General features: G+C 44.3%; 1 protein-coding gene across 2 annotated transcripts in view; it reads right to left on the bottom strand.

Moving 5' to 3' along the window:
* Positions 1–18,664, bottom strand: part of CFAP65 (cilia and flagella associated protein 65) — a 377,223-nt gene that overhangs the window by 261,549 nt on the left and 97,010 nt on the right. For both annotated transcript variants that reach the window (XM_063933883.1, XM_063933882.1), the window contains exons 6-7: positions 15,216–15,415; positions 6,564–6,703 (exon numbers count right to left, since the gene is read on the bottom strand). In XM_063933883.1, the coding sequence (XP_063789953.1) occupies positions 6,564–6,703; positions 15,216–15,415 (340 nt within the window). The remainder of the gene's footprint in view (positions 1–6,563; positions 6,704–15,215; positions 15,416–18,664) is intronic.

Here is an 18,664-nt window from a genome sequence, read left to right as displayed (position 1 = left end):
AGAGCTTGTTGTAACTTTAGTAAGTAGTTTTTGTATTCTTCTTACAAGCTCTTTGTCATAAATTAAAACCTCTAAAGTCATAATTCATTTACATGTATTAAGCTATTTACCCATACAGGCAACAATACATACATAAGGTAATTCGGAAATTTAAGTCCAAACTATAAGCAATCCCAATAAATATTGTATCAGAACTAGTGGGATATAAAGCTGGCCTAAGACTGTGATTTTTCAGTTTGTGCAGTCACCAGCTAATCAGCACATTGGTTCAGTTATATGATACAACCACGTTCATAATATTTTGGCCACTAACTGAGGGCAGAGTGTAATAGGAATTTATAGATGATAATTTGATGTATCTATAACATGCACATGTAAATTTTTGTAACAGAAGTTTTACAAGGAGAAAAACTCTTACTTTGAAATATACTTTATGGTAAGAACTTACCGATGATAACGGAATTTCTCCTATGTCCACAGGTATCCACAGGATAACATTGGGATATGCCGGAGCGACAGCGGAAATGGCACCAAATAGTCACAAGCTTTCTGGCCTCCCAGGATGCATTGGGGCTCCTCCATATAATCCCGCCCACCAACTCAGTCAAATCAGTTGCTTTTACAGCAATTTAGGCAGGAGCATCATATAGAACCCTATTCAGGCGATAAGAACACACATGCACACCCTTCCATACAAGAGGGAACAGGGTTTAGTGATTGTAAAGATCCTCAAATAAGGTGCATCAGGGTGGGATCCCTGTGGATACCTGTGGACATAGGAGAAATTCCGTTATCAACGGTAAGTTCTTACCATAACGTCTATTTCTCCGACTGGGTCCACAGGTTATCCACAGGATAACATTGGGATTCCCAAAGCCATTTTTAGTGGTGGGACGCTCCTGATTAGACAGGAGAACCTTTCGCCCGAATTCCGCGTCATGAGAGGCAAAAGTATCCAAGGCATAATGTCTAATGAAAGTGTTAATGGAAGACCATGTGGCTGCCTTACAAATCTGTTCTCCTGAAGCACCATGTTGTGCTGCCCATGAAGGACCTACCTTACGTGTAGAGTGAGCAGAGACATTAGCCGGAGCAGGGAGATCAGTACGAGAATATGCTTCTGAAATTATCATTCGGAGCCATCTTGCCAGCATCTGTTTACTAGCAGGCCATCCTCTTTTGTGAAATCCATAGAAAATGAAGAGAGAATCTGTCTTTCTGATGGCACTAGTACGATCTACGTAGATTCTTAATGCACGGACTATGTCCAGCGACGCTTCTCCCACAGAAAGTTCCGATACCTGAAAAGCCGGGACTACAATCGCTTCGTTAAGGTGAAACTTTGAGACCACCTTCGGAAGATACCCAGATCTAGTTCTGAGAACTGCTTTATCTGGATAAAAGATCAGAAAAGGAGGAGACTTACACAACAGCGCTCCTAAATCTGACACTCTTCTAGCCGACGCCATCGTCACTAAAAAGAGAACCATTTAAGCCGTCAACCATTTAAGATCTGCTCTCTTAAGTGGTTCAAACGGAGCCCCCTGAAGGATCTTAAGAACCAGATTCAAATCCCAGGGAACTGCAGGAGGAACAAATGGAGGTTGAATGTGCAACACTCCCTGAAAGAAAGTACGCACATCCTGTAGGTTAGCAATCTTTTTCTGAAACCATACAGTTAATGCTGATACCTGAACTCTCAAGGAAGCTACTTTTAACCCCTTATCCAATCCTGCTTGAAGGAAATCCAAAATCCTGGATACTCTAAAAGATCTTGGATCCATACTTCTTTCACTACACAAATGAATATAGGCTTGCCATATTCGATGATAAATACAAGCTGAAGAAGGTTATCTTACTCTAAGCATAGTTTGAATTACTTGTGAAAATCCTCTTGACTTTAGGATAGAGGTCTCAACAGCCACGCCGTCAAAGACAGACGATCCAGATGGCTGGGATAACAAGGACCCTGCATTACTAGACCTGGACGTTGAGGAAGCAGTATTGGACATCCTTAGTAGATCTGTGTACCAATGCCTTCTGGGCCAAGCTGGAGCTATTAGAATTATAGCCCTTTTTGCTTGCTTTATTTTCCTCACCACCCTGGGTAACAGGGAGATTGAAGGAAACAGATATGCCAGATGAAATTACCATTTTTCTGACAGTGCGTCTACAAGGATCGCCCTGGGATCCTTTGTTCTTGACCCGTATATCGGAACTTTGTTGTTCAGATGGGACGCCATGAGATCTATCTCTGGCAGACCCCATCTGTTTACTAGAATCTGAAACACTTCCGGGTGTAACGCCAATTTGGTTTCCTGAATGGTGTGTCGACTGAGAAAGACCGCTTCCCAGTTCAGCACTCCTGGAACAAACACTACGGACAATGCCAGAAGATGGAGTTCTGCCCATCTTAGTATGTGAGTTACTTCCTCCATCAACCTTTTTCTGTGAGTTCCTCCCTGATGATTGAGGTACGCTACTGCTGTTGCATTGTCTGAGCGGATCTGGACTGGTCTTCCTTGGAGAATGTCCTTTGTCTGAACCAGAGCCATATATATGGCCCTTATTTCCAACAGATTTATTGGCAGGCAACTTTCCTTTATGGTCCATTTTCCCTGGAACCAGAAACTTTCGAACACCGCTCCCCAGCCCTGAAGACTGGCATCTGTTGTCAGGACTTGTCAATCTGTTATCCAACAGGGTCTCCCCTTATCTAGATGGTCCGTCTGTAGCCACCTAGTGACCTTTTTACGTTTATTGGAAGCTTTATCATCTGTCTTTTTATTGTCTAATGTCTTCCGTTCCATTTGGTCAGAATGAGGTGCTGTAGAGGTCTGAAGTGGAATTGTTCATATTCCACCATGTCGAATGTTGACACCATCAGACGCATCAGTCGCATTGCTGCATGGACTGATATTGTCTGACTGTGCAACAACTCTTGAGTCATTACTAGCACCTTGGATATCTTTTTCCAAGGTAAAATTATTCTTTGTAGACTTAAATCCAATATGGCCCCCAAATGAACCATCCGTTGTGATGGACTCAGAGATGACTTTTCCCAATTTATGAGCCACCCGTGTCTTTGCAGACAGACTATTGTCTGTTGGAGATGGCTCAAGAGTAATTCCTGGGATTGTGCCAGGATTAAAAGATTGTCGAGGTATGGAAAAATTCTTATCCCCTGCTTGCGGAGATAAGCTGCCATAACCACCATAATCTTGGTAAATACCCTGGGGGCTGTTGCTAGCCCAAAGGGCAAAAAGCCTGGAACTGAAAATGTTGCTGGAGGATGGCAAACCTGAGGTAACACTGATGGGACCGCGCTATGGGCACATGCAGGTAAGCATCCTGTATATCCAGAGATACCATGTAATCTCCTGGTTCCATGGCCAAAACTATGGAGTGTAACTTCTCCATGTGGAACCTTGGAACCCAAATGCATTTGTTTAACATTTTGAGATTGAGAATTGGTCGGAATGAGCCATTTGGCTTCTGAATCAAAAATAGATTGGAGTAAAAACCCTGTCCCCATTGTGTGTGGGGAACTGGGATAATTACCCCAGCCTGAAGCAATTTCTGAACTGCTTCTTGCAGGGCGTTAGACTTTGACTCTATACGAGACATGCTGGTGCAAAAAAACCTTTGAGGAGGCTGCCTCTTGTAAGGGAAACCAAAACCGAGAGATACCACCTTCTGCACCCAAGCATCTGTCGTCGACTGCTGCCATATGTGTGCAAAGTGAAGGAGTCGGCCCCCAACCCTGGAATCCTGATGGCTTCTGTTCCAGTTTGGAAGCTGGCTGTATATTGGCCCATTGCTTCCTACCCCTAGCTGATTTATTGAACTGGGGTTGCTTAGATTCATCTTTCCCTTTTGCTCTGCCTTGCCATCGAAATGGCCGAAATTTCGAACCCCTAGGCTTAGGGTTATAACTTGCCGGAAACCTGACCTTCTTGGATTCAGCTTCTGATTCTAGAATATCTGTCAATTGTTTTCCAAACAGAATATCACCAGCGAAAGGCAGAGCTTCCAGAACTTTCTTGGATTCTGCATCCGCTTTCCAAGTACGTAGCCAAATTGCTCTGCGAGCGGCTACCTCCAAGGCTGATGCTTTAGAAGCAATCGTACCTATATCAATTGCTGCTTCTTCCAAATATTGCACAGCTTGTTTTATATGGCCTAAATGAGACTCCTGCTCCCTGGTAGGTGCGGAGAGGCCATTCTCTAGTTCCTCCGCCCATTCTACCATTGCTTTCACCATCCAGGCTGAAGCCATAGCTGGCCTTACAACAGCCCCTGAGAGAGAAAAAATATTTTTCAAGAAATTATCTACTCTTCTATCTGTGACATCATTCAGTGAGGTAGACGGCAATGGTAAAATAGATTTACGCACAAGTCGCACAACATGTGCATCTACTTTAGGAGGAACTTCTCTTTTTGAACAGTCCGCAGCTGGAAAAGGATAGTAAGAATCCCATTTTTCGGAATCTTATACTTCTTATTCCGTGTAGCCCAAGGTCCTTCCATAATTTCCGTCAGATCTTCTGACTCTGGAAACTCAGTCCTAACTGTTTTTGGACGTTTAAACACAGGTGCTTTAGACTTTTGACACTGCTTTGGCCGATTCCTCCAGAGACAGAATAGCCTTCATGGCATCAATAAGCTCAGTTATATCCTCTGAGCTGAAACCCTCCGACTGATCATCATATGGGGTATTTGAATACACTGTATCCTCATGTGTTGTATCATCTTGTGTAGTCTGTAACATGGATGTATCTACCCTGGTATTAATAGCCTGGCTACTTGTAGAAGCTGTTGGAACCAAACCATAAGAATGGAGCTGCATGTATGGGTTAATAGTGTAACCTATTCCCGGGGGTGGAACTGCAGGTGTTAATCTGTCCGCTATTATAGACAAGGTCTGTGCGAACACACCCCATGGTGGCTCTACTGGTTGCTGAACCAGAACCTGCTTTTTACTTTGCTGATACGCAAAACAGTTTGCACATAACCCCTCATAAGTAAGATACTGGGCTATTCCATCCAAAATCCCTATTTTACAAGATAAGCATGTTAAGGGTGTAGGAGTCCCTGATAAAGTATCCTCGTCACTATTGCCGCTCACAGACATGGTAAATAATCAGTTTTTACAAATACTACACTCTCTGTGACTGAAAATCACCTATATAGATATAGAAGTGATCTCAATCTGACCACAACCCGAGCACCTGAATTGAGGTTCAGAAACAATACTGACAAACATATAAAAGTCAGCAATCACACTAGCAGTCAGTCACATGTTAACTATTAGACATTGTCATATGAGAATATAATCAACCACAAAATACTTCTCCAGTATGTAGAAGTACAATTACTGCATTTCTGTTTTTAAACAGCTATTACCACAAGTTTTTCAGACATGTACTGTACAGGCTTCATATGCATTGTGTACCAGAATTAACTATTCATACTAACAAGTAGATAGAATCTTAGTACTGTATAACCCTTACTCAGTAGAGTGGGATACAGGGAGACTCACCCCACTTCCAGGATCAATCAATACGCTTGAAAGACGCTGAGTGGATTCGGACGCTACTAGTGTACACTGCCGCTCTGGTAACTGATAAGAGACACAGACGCTCAATAACGGACACAGACGCTCAGTAAACGATGAGTGTATGCAGACGCTCCTGTCTGCGACCCGGTCTCGGTGGCAACTCTAGTGTACACAACCGCAGCGGCCTAAGCTGCGACCGTGTACCCTTGTGGTAGAGTCTGAGACGGAAGTGAGGTCATCAGTTCATGGACGGGAGACACACGGAAACTGGTCATGAACTGGGGGGAGGGGCGACCAGGGGAGCGTCTGACTTCTCCTGCTGACATCAACTCCAGGGATCGCGGCCTCAACCTAGTCCTGGCACCTATGATCCCTAAAGCATAGTGCTGGAGCACTTAAGAGTGGCGGCGCGTCAGCCACTGTTTGTAGTCTCCTCCAATACAGTGTGGCTGTGTCCGGAATCCCCTAGTAAGTGGAACCGATGCCTTACCTTCTCCCCATGCTCCGACCACAGCCTGGTAACGTCTGCTGGACCTGCTAAAACATCCGACACAGACGCCAGCCGAGACAGCACTAGTACCCGGAGGTAAGCGTTGTTGCAACCCGGTGGAGAGTTGTCGGAGCGACTCTTTTTAGCATGCGTTTAACACGCTGTTAAGAAAGATCACTCAAAACATAGTAAGACTATAAAAATAAAATAATAAAAGCTTAGGGCTGCCTTAACAGCAGCCCTGTGACCATGGTCCGGATCCTGCCGCACCAAACAAAAAACTGATTTGACTGAGTTGGTGGGCGGGATTATATGGAGGAGCCCCGATGCATCCTGGGAGGCCAGAAAGCTCGTGACTATCTGGTGACATTTCCGCTGTCGCTCCGGCATATCCCAATGTTATCCTGTGGATAACCTGTGGACCCAGACGGAGAAATGTAGCAGAGACATGGAGTTTTTTTTAGCATCAACAATGTATAGTCTTTCCCCTTTACAGATACCAAAGTCACATACCACTGACAGGTTGTGTATCTCCATGATTTTCTCAGATACCATGCCCACTCCAACAGACCCGAAATGTAGTATTGGTCCTTCCTCTCCAGTGTTCTCAGAGGATTCCCCAGGCACGCTCACCAGGACATGGGGGTACTTTGCTGTAACGGGAAACACACTGTAAATGTGTAATTGCCACAGATGGTGTTTTTTTTAAATGTTCCAGGCTTTACAGTGATGCTAAGGCTACAAGCTTTAGTGCAGAGATATGTAACCAGTGTCTCTACACCTCCTTTAGAGCCATAGATTGCCCACCTTTGCTGTAGGGGTTGAGGTGACAGAGTGAAAGTTCTTTACTGCACAGAGTTAAGCTTAATATAGGGTTAAGATGATGGTATATAAAGGAACTTATCTTTAAAAGTAATTTGGTCTACATTTCGTCACATGGAAGAGAGTTTTACACCTTCGGACAACTTTAATTTGCTCGCTTCTATGTGCCCTACTGCAACGTTCACTAAATATATTGCTTTTCTTTTGCCTTAGTATATAACATAAAGAGCTAGATTCAGAGGTAGACGCAGTTGCATCTGCTCTAGCGCTTGTTGGCAGAGTTGCAGTTGTGCTAATATGCAAATGCTACTTTAAGACTTCCCCTTGTGCACTAGCATGCACCGGAGAGTGCAAGGTCTGAGATGCCCATTTTCTGTGGCCCTGTACGCACTACCACCGCTAGGGGTTCTAGGCAGTCCAACATCAGCACACCAACATGTCCACCATCGACACTTGCACCAGCCTATGGCAGATGCAGGGTCTCCGTCTGAACATGCCTCTTTGGAAGCAGCTATCTGAGAATGCAGCTGCTTCCACTGACATGCCCACGACACTCCCATAACATACCCACATGGTGGATATTGTTGAGTTCACTTCGGGCCACCACCCAGGTATTTTATACATTCAGATAAGTGACCAATGTGTGATAAATAGAGAGTGGGCCACCAATATAAATGATTACAAACACTTATTGATAAATATCGGGACTTATATACGAATATGTACATGAAGTGCCTAACTAGAAAGTGAAGGTAAGGATGAGTTCCGTATCCATTTGTATATACTGTACTCCGTGCAAAATACTTACTATATAACCTTTTAGTTAAAAACCTTTATTCCAGCGGCGTGGCCTAGCTTCACTGGAGTGAGGACGTTTCCTCTATGAGCTTTAGCATTTATCCCCTTATAAACCCCTTCAGCGGCTACTGAACACCCTGTGTCACGGGCATCGAACTCCCCCTGCCACCCAGAGAGCCCCTGGAGCCGGCCGCCGACAGCCACGGAGCCGGGGGACAGCCTGCTCTGTCCCTGTGGGTTGTGGCCTAGGCGGGCCGGAGAGCCGGGAGCTAGAGTTTGGAGCCGATCCGCGGCTTGAGCTCCGTAGCGCGGGTGCCCGCGATCGCGCCAGCTGGCGTCGCGGGACACCTCCCCCCCCCCCTGGAGTCCCCACACCACCTGCCTGCCTCACCTGATATCCGCTAAGGGCAGCACAGTGCTGAGAAGAAGCTCTGTGTGTGCTGCTGCGGTGGCCATCTTGGAAAAGGTGCCAATCATAAGCACCTGAGTGTGACCCCGTATGTGCAGCATATGAGTGGCCCATTGACCCCTCACTGGATCCAGACCCTAAAGGTGAGAGGAACCCCCTGCCTGTACACAGTGGATGAGGAGACTCACTGTGCCAGCCCTTGCATCCACTATATGGTGTCGCCCCTCAATTCCTTGGCTGGTCCAGGACTTGCGGTGGCCCGCTGTGCATTGAGCAGCTGAGTCCGTTGCTGAAGACCGACGCTGACAAGCAGACTCCTGCGCATTGGGGCTCCCATCGACCATCTGCAATACCTTGGGGGCGCATTGATCTCCCTTTCGCAATCGTCTCTCCATTATGCTTTCGTAACGATGTGGTGATACCACCCGTACTCTCCCATCGCTCTCTATACATCTTATGAAGCACTGAGCTACTACTATATTATAGCCGACCTGGTTGCTATACAACTATTAGTGCGATTGCAGTGTATTAGGACCAGCCTACATTTATTTTATTTTTTTTCACCATGCCTAAACCGAAGAAGGATAACCATGGAACCCCTAAAGTAAATTTCTTCAAGGCGAATCCCTCGCCGCCTTCGGCTAAGTCCTCGCCGACGGGATCGGACCAGTCTTCACAACTTTCAGCTTTGTCTAAACCGTTTGACCCGGTGCGAGCTACATCGACTCCCTCTCTGGATCACGGGGACGATGCTCCTTTAACGGTGGGCCTGATGAAACAGCTCCTATCGTCATTTAAAACGGACATTTCCACTGAATTCAAGAATGCTTTGCAGACGTACCAACAGAGCATTGACGACATCGGTCAGAGGACTGACCATCTGGAGAATAAATTTGAAGAAATGATTCAGTCGCATAACGACCTTATCACCATGATGCAATGCAGGTTGAAGTGGACTTCCTGAAGGCTAAAGTTGGAGATCTTGAGGACAGTTCCAGACGTAACAACGTCAAAATAAGGGGGATACCAGAATCTATTGCCATTTCCGATCTGGAGGACCATGTTCTCAGCATCTTTAAAATTCTGGCCCCGGATATACCTTCTACCGATCTACTGCTTGACCGTATTCACCGACTACCAAAACCCAAGACCACCCGGCAGAGGCTCCTAGGGACACTATTATGCGTTTCCACTATTTTCATGTCAAGGAGAAGGTTCTGCGACTATCCAGATCCAAAGAGAAGGATCTCTTGGCCATGGGAAACCTCCAAATTTATGGTGATTTATCAGCTGCCACATTAGCCCGACGTCGAGCCTTTCTTCCAGTGACCAGGGCGCTCCAAAAGGCGGACATACCGTACCGATGGGGCTTTCCGACCAAGCTAATTATGCGTCGCAAAGGGTCAACGATGGCTGTCTCTTCACCGGAACTTAGACACCATTTCTGCAACGGGCCCCAGAAACTCCCCGGTGTCTCGAGACTGGTAGAAGGCCTCATAACTGGCTGTATCCTTTGCGATTTACTGTTGATGTTTCACCCCTTATCCACCATAGTTATGGACTATATGTTTACATGTATTGTTAAACTGTGTTTGGGGGGGCATCCGAGTCCCCGTGTCTATTACGGTCTCCACTGACTTGCTGCTCTAGAGTCTGGTCGGAGCTGGGGGCTCGGAGATCCCACAGAAGGGCGTGATTTATCATACACTGTTTTATTTACGTTTCTCTGAGATAATGTTGTTGAATGTATTTGCCACTCTCTATCTACCCGCTCTTCTTTATAACGGTAGCAGATTGGCTACTTAGGGTTTTCAATTATATATCTAAATATCCAATGCTCAGTTGCTTGTTTGCTGTGCAATTTAGTTCCTGTAGAGTGATGGGGGTCATGTTCTACCTCCACGCCTCCCAATGTGTCGCCTACTGAGGCGGCCTCCGGTTAGAGTGCTGTATAGCACATACAACTTTTTTGTTTTGGTTTATCTTAGTTTTCTCCTCCCTATACCCCGACCCGACCATGATCCTACCCCCCTTCCACGGAAGTACATTTCCTACACGGTATCCCTGGGCCTATGTGTGTTCATCTACAGCCAGAGGGCCGCACAGATGTCTTGGAATGTCTCAGCCTATTTAATGTGTATAGCCTATCTCCAAACTCCCGTAGATAATGGTTAATATAATCTCTGTTAATGTGAAGGGCCTCAATTCCCCAAATAAAAGGAAAATCGCATTGAGACATTTTGCAAAACTGAAAGCACATGTCATAGCGTTTCAGGAGACCCATTTCATGTCCTCCTCCCCTCCACAATTCTCTAACTATAAATTCCCTATATGTTACACCTCCAATGGCCCAAAAAAGAAAGCGGGTGTTGCCCTGCTGTTCTCCTCTACGTGTCGGTTTGTACTGGAGAAGCGGACGTCTGATGCAGAGGGTCGGTATCTGATTCTCAATGGTACATTGGACGATAAATCACCCTAGCGGTAGTTTGCGTACCTAACTCTAAACAGATTCCATTTCTCCGTAAATTTTGCACCGCCCTACAGACTTGTTCAGGAGCGTTATTAATTTTGGGCGATTTTAATTTAGTATTGGATCCCCATCTGGACAGATCTTCCCCACTTCGCCCCAAGCGCAGGCACACCGCTAGGGATCAGTCGTCCCAATTTAGGAGATTATTAGACGAATACGGACTCTATGATGTATGGCGGGCAAAACCCCTTTACATAGGGATTACACCTTTTATTCCCCAGTCCATAGCTCACATTCTAGGATAGATATGGCCCTATCGGGCAAATGGACCCTACAATCGATTCGGAGATCCCAGATTATCCCCGTTTCCTGGTCGGACCACTCTGCCCTGTCCCTCAGCTGGTGTATTCGGGCACCCAATGTCTCCCATAGACAATGGCGCCTTGGGAAGTATCTTTTGACTGACCCTTCTGTTAAAGAAACTGTATTACACTCGATACAACTGTATTTAGACACGAAATACCCCTGTGGAAACGAATGTCTTTAACTATTGGTGTGCCTTGAAAGCGGTCATTAGGGGCTCTTTCATACAGGCTGCCGCTAGACAACGTGCTACGCACGACAAAATGTTAAAAACAATAGAATCCCGCCTGATGGATTTAGAATCCAAGCTTAAATCAGCCCCCTCAGATAAGAAGATAAGGAACTACTTAAAGCCAGAGAGGAGTGGAATACTTTGACTCTTCAAGAAATTCACAGAACCATGTTCAGACTGAAACAGAAATTCTATGTGCAGGGGGACAGGGCGGACAGGATGTTAGCCAGGAAACTTAGGGGTAAGATGGCGCATGAACGCATTAAAGGAGTTGTGAATCTGAAGTGCATTAAAGTCACTGACCCTTCAGATATAGCAAATGCTTTCGCTTAATTCTACTCTTCCCTATATAATCTTGGTGATGACCCTATGACCCCCCCAACCAACATCGGAAGGAATAGAGTCCTTCTTAGAGAAACTGTCCCTACCCTCCTTGGACGCGGCCACGCTCCGCGATTTGGAGAGGCCGTGGTCAATGGATGAGATCACTCGGGTCATTCGTGAATGATCCTCAGATAAAGTGCCGGGGCCGGACGGTTACTCTAATGATTTCTACAAATGCTTCAGCACACAACTGGCTGGACCTTTGCAGATGGTGTTTGAGGAGGCCTCCTGCAGTGGGACATTCCCAGCTGAAATGCTGGAAGCGAAAATAATAACCTTCCCCAAAGCAGGGAAGAATCCTTCGCTCTTAGCCAACTATCGCCCTGTTAAATTCCGACGTGAAACTATATGCCAAACTTATCGCCAATAGATTGGCGCCGCTACTTCCGTCCCTGATCCATTCAGATCAGGTTGGATTTATTAGTGGTCGGCAAGCCCCGGACAGCACGAGGAGGGTGATTGACGTGCTGGATGCCTTCTCCGTTTCCCCTGAGCCGTTGATAGTGCTCTCGTTGGATGCGGAGAAGGCATTTGACAGGTTGCACTGGGACTACCTGCAGGCAGTGTTATGTAAATTCGGTATAGCTGGCAGAGCCCTTTCCTCCATTACGGCTCTATACTCCCACCCATCAGCTAAAGTTCTAGTCAATGGGCTGCTTTCTTCCTCTTTCAGTATTACAAATGGCACTAGGCAGGGCTGCCCATTGTCCCCATTGATGTTCGCTTTAGCAATCGAGCCCTTAGAGGAAGCTATTAGAAGGGATCCTATGATAACAGGCCCAGATCTCTATGGTGTCCTGTGTAAAATACGTTTATTTGCTGACGACGTCCTGTTAACCCTCACTAACCCACTTGTGTCCTTGTCCCGACTCCATGTAATCCTTCAAGAATATTCCTCCATATACTTCTATAAGTTGAACTGCTCCAAAACGGAGGCCCTACCTTTTTCCTTTACTCCCAATCTATTGACACGTTTAAAATCAACTTATCCCTATGCATGGCAGACTACTAGTATTAAATACTTAGGTATAAACGTACCTACCTCTATGAGGGACATTGTTTCTTGCAACTATCCCCTACTCTTAATTAAATTTACACAATTGACACAATATTGGATGATGCATCAAGTGTCATGGCTGGGACGCATTGCCGCTCTCAAGATGGTCCTGCTCCCCAAGCTATTGTACTTATTTAGGACAATCCCCATTATAGTCCCCGATACTCTCCTAGCTAAGTTTAACAAGTTATTTGTAACGTATGTATGGAAGGGGGAAAAAAACGAGATTTCCACGAGCAAAGATGGCCCTCCCTAAATCTCTGGGAGGACTGGCTTTCCCAGACTTACATGCGTATCATTTAGCCTCCCTTCTGTCCCCGTTGGGAGCTTGGAACCCGGGGGTTAACCCAAAACCATGGGTGGTGCTGGAGCGAGGCCTCTTATCCCAATTCCCGCTTCAAGATCTACTTAGATTACCATTAAAGGAAGGGAAACGAATATCTCTCCCATCCATCATTGTTTCCTCACTGTGCAAAGTATGGCACCTGTTCATTTCTAAAACCTCCATGTTCTTTCTACCTTCCCTAGACCTATCACTGAAAGGTATCGCATTTTTAATACCCAACCTGTCCTTTACCACCTGGGTACTGAGGGGCATAAATACGCTCCATGATGTCACAGAAGCAGTTGTACTTTTGTCATTTTCCCAGATTCAAGCTCGATATTCTATACCTTGGAATGACTTTTATAGATATCTCCAACTCAGTCACCTCTTCGCTCATTCCCTAAACGGATCCTAACTCTCCTTAATAAGTCTGATAAAAAGGGCGCTATATCTAGGTGGTATTCTGATCTCATAACCCTTGACCACGGCCCTAACTTTCCTTCCTTACTAAAATGGGAAAGGGACTTGGGTTGTACCATATCAGACGATGAATGGTGTGGTGTTTTTCGAACATGTTTTGGAATGTCTAAATGTATATCTCATATCGAGCAACACTTTAAGCTTATACATAGATTATACATGACACCAGCCCTGCTCCATAAGATGTGGCCAGATACTTCAGGAGCATGTTGGCGTAACTGTAATGGTGTGGGATCAATTTTTCATATATTCTGGACGTGTCCTATGATAACTGAATTGTGGAAGCACATATTCCAGCTGCTCTCTGTCATTTTGCATATCGATATTCAACCGCATCCAAAGATAGCACTTCTGCTCATACTCCCAGACCATATTTCTACTACCGACACCTATGTTATGTGTCACATTCTGTCCACCACTAAACGATGCTTAGCACGCAACTGGCGTACCACCTCGGTTCCCCACTGGACCAATGTGGTGAAGATAGTTCAATCCAATTACAAATTTGAAATGGCTGAAACTCTCTTAGGCCCATCCCCCAGATCTCTTATTAAAAAATGGGCCCCTTGACTTGCTTATAAAACCTCCTGTTGAACAGTGTGACGACCCCCGAAATACCCCAGAGTTGATAAGTCTTTTCTCTGATCCTCCCCCCTACTCTTTTAGTACCTTTCTAGATTATATTGATGATTGTAGTGGCATGGCACTGAAGGGATTGGTCTGATTTTTTTTTTTTTTTTTAGGATGAAGGGACACTTAGTAAGCCATATTTGTCTTTATTTTTTTTCTTGGAGGCCCTATATATTGCATTATCGGCTGACTCGCCAATATCTTTGTACTTCCAAACTGTATCCTTTTGTATACCTTCCCTTACGTGTCCCCCCACCCCCCCCCACCCCTCTTTTATTTTTGTACCCCTTCCCCCTATTGCTGTTTTTGCTTGTTAAAAATCAATAAAAAAACCTTTATTCCAGCAAAGTCCAGACTCAGGATGTTTTATATTGTCTTTACTAATACATAATTATACCATCCTCTTTGCATATTTGAACATCAGAGACCTGTTTTTGTATCTGCAATGCATATGTCAATCACTAATCATGTTAATCTGCCGATTTCTGATAGTTCACACCAAATAATTAGTGGTCAGTCTTCGTTCTAGTACATATGTAATCTACAAATCCAAATCTAGTGCCACCACAGTGATAATCTTTTTCACAATGCATACAGGTAAATCACTGAAGCCTGGGTTAACCGAGAGGCACACGAGTACTGTATAAGATATTTGGTCAATCGTACATAATTCCACCATACATGATTACTGCCACAGGGTTTTGCCATTTTTAATCATCAGTTACAAAGTAAATAACTAATCTCAGTAAAAAGATATCAATGTGAATTGCTTGTTTATACACTTGTGTTGTTAAGAAGATACACTAAGGATATCTTTGGTTGTGGTAGGATATCTGACAGCTGAGATGTGGCCCAAGGTCTCTCTGATGTGGGAAGCCATGTGTGCTGGGACAAAAATGGATCTGATAAATCACCTAACTACTCAGATCCCACGTAAGGAATGTACATGTATAGATCCCACCTGTGCTCTGAATCTTACACTCTGTGGCTACACGTAACAGTCACTACCGGACTGTTGCAAGTGAATGCCATGCAATGAAAACAGGAACACACACCATGAACACCAACATGTGTTCAATTTGAAGGCTTTTTCTTTTCAAAATTAAAATAGCAGTATTTTGCAGCAGTAACTATTTTATTAGCTCTTAAAATCCATGATAATGCTTCTTTAATTGAGACAATGTACTATTCTCACCAATTGCAGTAAGCTGGATACTCCTTTGAGATCCCTCATTCACTCCAAAGTGACATGTTGCAAGCACATTGTATACAAATGCTCTCTGTGGCTGAAATAAGACTGTGGTCCGAATCTCACACCTGGGATCAAGCGTCCCACTGGCAGGGTTCAGCAGAAACGGCTCAGGGACGTCCCATCTGAACTGTGTCTCCAAGTCACTAAAACATATATAAAAGATTTAATGTGCGCTTTCTTTTAAATATTGCAACTGCTCTTATTTGGACTAGAAGAAAAACTCAAATCTTGCAGAACTGAAAATATGAAGAGCTGAAAATTCCCAACTCTATGGGGATGTCATTTACTTGTGTGCTCATCAGCCGCCCAAAAGTAATCTATCTAACTAAACTATGACTATCTGCTTAAATCACTCTATAGCATAGACTAGCTGTTCTACCCGTTCTTTGCACGGGAGTTTCTGATTTTCACGGTTGCAAATATAACTGAGTGGTGAAAATCTATAGAGATTTAAATTTGAGACATCTTAATATAAGTAAATATTAATCCATGGTTCTTGGCGTTACCCAAGGAGCACCCATAGCAGATACGGTAAAAAGTGACAGGACCATTTTTGTAGTTTATTAAATTCTACACACTGGAGGTGCAATCCAAATTTTGATCAGATTTCCGTTTTGGCGTTATCGTTCACGAAAAGCAAGCCACGCATCAGTAATGACACCATTAGGTCAACCCCCTTTTCATCCCCTTAGGGGAGGTTTATTAAAATTCTAATTACGTAGTTTTCCTATTTCCCACCTGCAAAATACCTATGTTGAATTTCATCTTCCTAACATATCGGGAAATAAGAGAATTAGTAAACAGTCAGTCAATCAGTCAGTGCTTTTGCATTTATATAGATAGCATTCCTGGATGACTCCAAACTTTTAATTCCTTAAAAACGTACATGACTGCATTTTTTAACCATCTGCAAAGTCTTTTTGCCACTGTCTGTAAGATGTGGGCTGGCTCTTCTGCTGTGCAGTACAGGTGATGGAAATATTCCATCTCATTTTACTTTTTAATAAAAATGTGTAGTGAGCAATCAGATTGAACATTACAGTTTATCTGCATGCTTTAATCATGAAAGTTTTAGCTTCTGAGTATAGTAATCATTCAGGACAACTATGTCAAAGCCGTGTTTTGAGGTCTAGATATGTCTATCTTCTACTTTGCTGCCCTCAACTGCAACTACTGAGTTTAAATTAAATGTGGCTATATATATATATATATATATATATATATATATATATACATATACATATCTATATATACATACATACTGTAGTTTTATGATCCATGTGTTTAAGGTGCACATGTACAATACAATTTGCCCCAAGTCACTGTCGTTATCAACCTGGACCAGATCACATTTCTGTTAGTATTAGAAAAATGGGTGGCCAAACTTGATGTGGACCCTGTTACATGGCACTCGGGGACAGTAACAATTGGAAGACCTGTGCATGGGCAGCTTTATATCTTTTAACAGATTTTTATTTATTTTTTTCATTTTTTTATATATATATAAAAGTACTGTTAAAAAAAAGTTGAAAATGTATATTACTAATGTATGTTTTAAAAAAAGGAGATTTATGGTAGACATTTCTTTCTGCGAGGTACACTGGGTTCCACAGAGAAAACACTGAGGTGTAGAGATGGATCTTGATCCAGAGACACCAACAGGCTAAAGCTTTAGACCGTCCCAGAATGCACTGTGGGGCCTCCTCTATTTCCCCGCCTCCAGGCACTGTGAGCTCAGTTTTGTTAACCAGTCCAATGCAAAAGCAGGTAAAAGAGAAGGCAGACGTTAGTCACATAGAACCACGTTCTCACGACAGGAGAAGGAACCAGCGGCTAATGCCATACAAACCCAAAGAAGCTAAGTGCGTCAGGGTGGGCGCCCTGTGGAACCAAGTGTACCTCGCAGAAAGAGATTTAACCATGGTAAGTCTACCATAAATCTCCTTTTCTGCAGCGGGGTACACTGTGTTCCACAGGGAATACATCAGGGATGTCCTAAAGCAGTTCCTCAAGGGAGGGGACGCACCTTAGCGGGTATGAGAACCCGGTATCCAAAAGAAGCATCCTGGGAGGCGGAAGTATCAAAGGCATAGAACCTAATAAACGTGTTCACTGAGGACTACGTAGCCGGCTGGCACAATTGTTCTGCGGATGCGCCACAAAGGGCCGACCAAGAGGGTCCAACAGACCGAGTAGAATGGGCTTTAACAGCAGCAGGAGCTGGGAGTCCAGCCTGCGCATAAGCTTGTGCAATCACTATTCGAATCCATCGGACCAAGGTTTCCTTATTCGCAGGCCAGGCACGTTTGTGGAAACCAAACAGTACAAAGAGGGTAAAAAGGAAAAAAAAAGGTTTTATGGCGCGGAGCAGAACTGTGTATGTTTACACCTAGGGATTAGCTGCCGCCTGGTGAGGAGGTAGCCGGCCTCCTCAAACAACAAAGTAAATACAAAGAATTACCAGGTCAGTGCTCAATACCAATGATGTACCCAAGAAGCATATAAAACACTTTATTAAACAGCACTAAAAAAACATACAACAAAGTAAAAAAGATATTAAGACCACAAAATAATGATCATATAAAAATGAGGTATCTAATACCTCTTAAATAAATAATAATATACACTAATTGTAAACAGTAGAAGGCAGTCGCAAAACCTTATATGGGAATGACCCTCAGATTGATTTTATCCGTATTGGAATAATTGCCCATAATGTGAACACAGAAGAGTCTTACACGGCCGTGTATGTAAGTGTCCTCAATTATTGCAGATTTAATCACAGCTGACAAGTGTTCATCAACTAAATCATCCACTGGATATGTAAACGGTGCAAAGATATGGGGTTGTATAGTAACTGCTACTCGCAGTGTAAATAGAACCGTCCTTGCTGCACCTCATATGTTGTGTAATGCCGCTCTATATCACCCTGTGCACAGGTGAGACATCCGTCAGCGGCACGATCCGTCAGCAGCGTAGTAAAGCAGAGAGCAGCTCTCCACTATCCGGCACAAATAGAGGCACCGGTCCGCCGTTCAACACCCCCAGCACAATTGAAGTAATGCTCGGCAGAGCAGGGTGTAAGGCGTTACCAGTACAAAGAGGGTATCTGACCTCCTGATAGAGGCAGTCATCTCCACATATATGCGGAGAGCCCGTACCACATCCAAAGATTGTTCTTTGGAGGACAAGTCAGAAGAGATGAAGGCTGGAACCACAATCTCATGATTAAGGTGAAACGATGACACCACCTTAGGTAAATAACAAGGGCGAGTTCTAAGAACTGCTCGGTCACGATGGAATATCAAAAAGGGTGGACGACAGGACAAAACGCCTAAGTCTGACACCCTTCTAGCAGAAGCAATAGCCAGCAGAAAAAAAGACCTTGGCTG

This window comes from Pseudophryne corroboree, chromosome 7, assembly GCF_028390025.1.
Source record: "Pseudophryne corroboree isolate aPseCor3 chromosome 7, aPseCor3.hap2, whole genome shotgun sequence".
In the NCBI taxonomy this organism is placed as follows: Eukaryota; Metazoa; Chordata; class Amphibia; order Anura; family Myobatrachidae; genus Pseudophryne; species Pseudophryne corroboree.
Note: the sequence above shows the minus strand (reverse complement) of the source record. Positions and strands in the feature narration are given on the sequence as shown.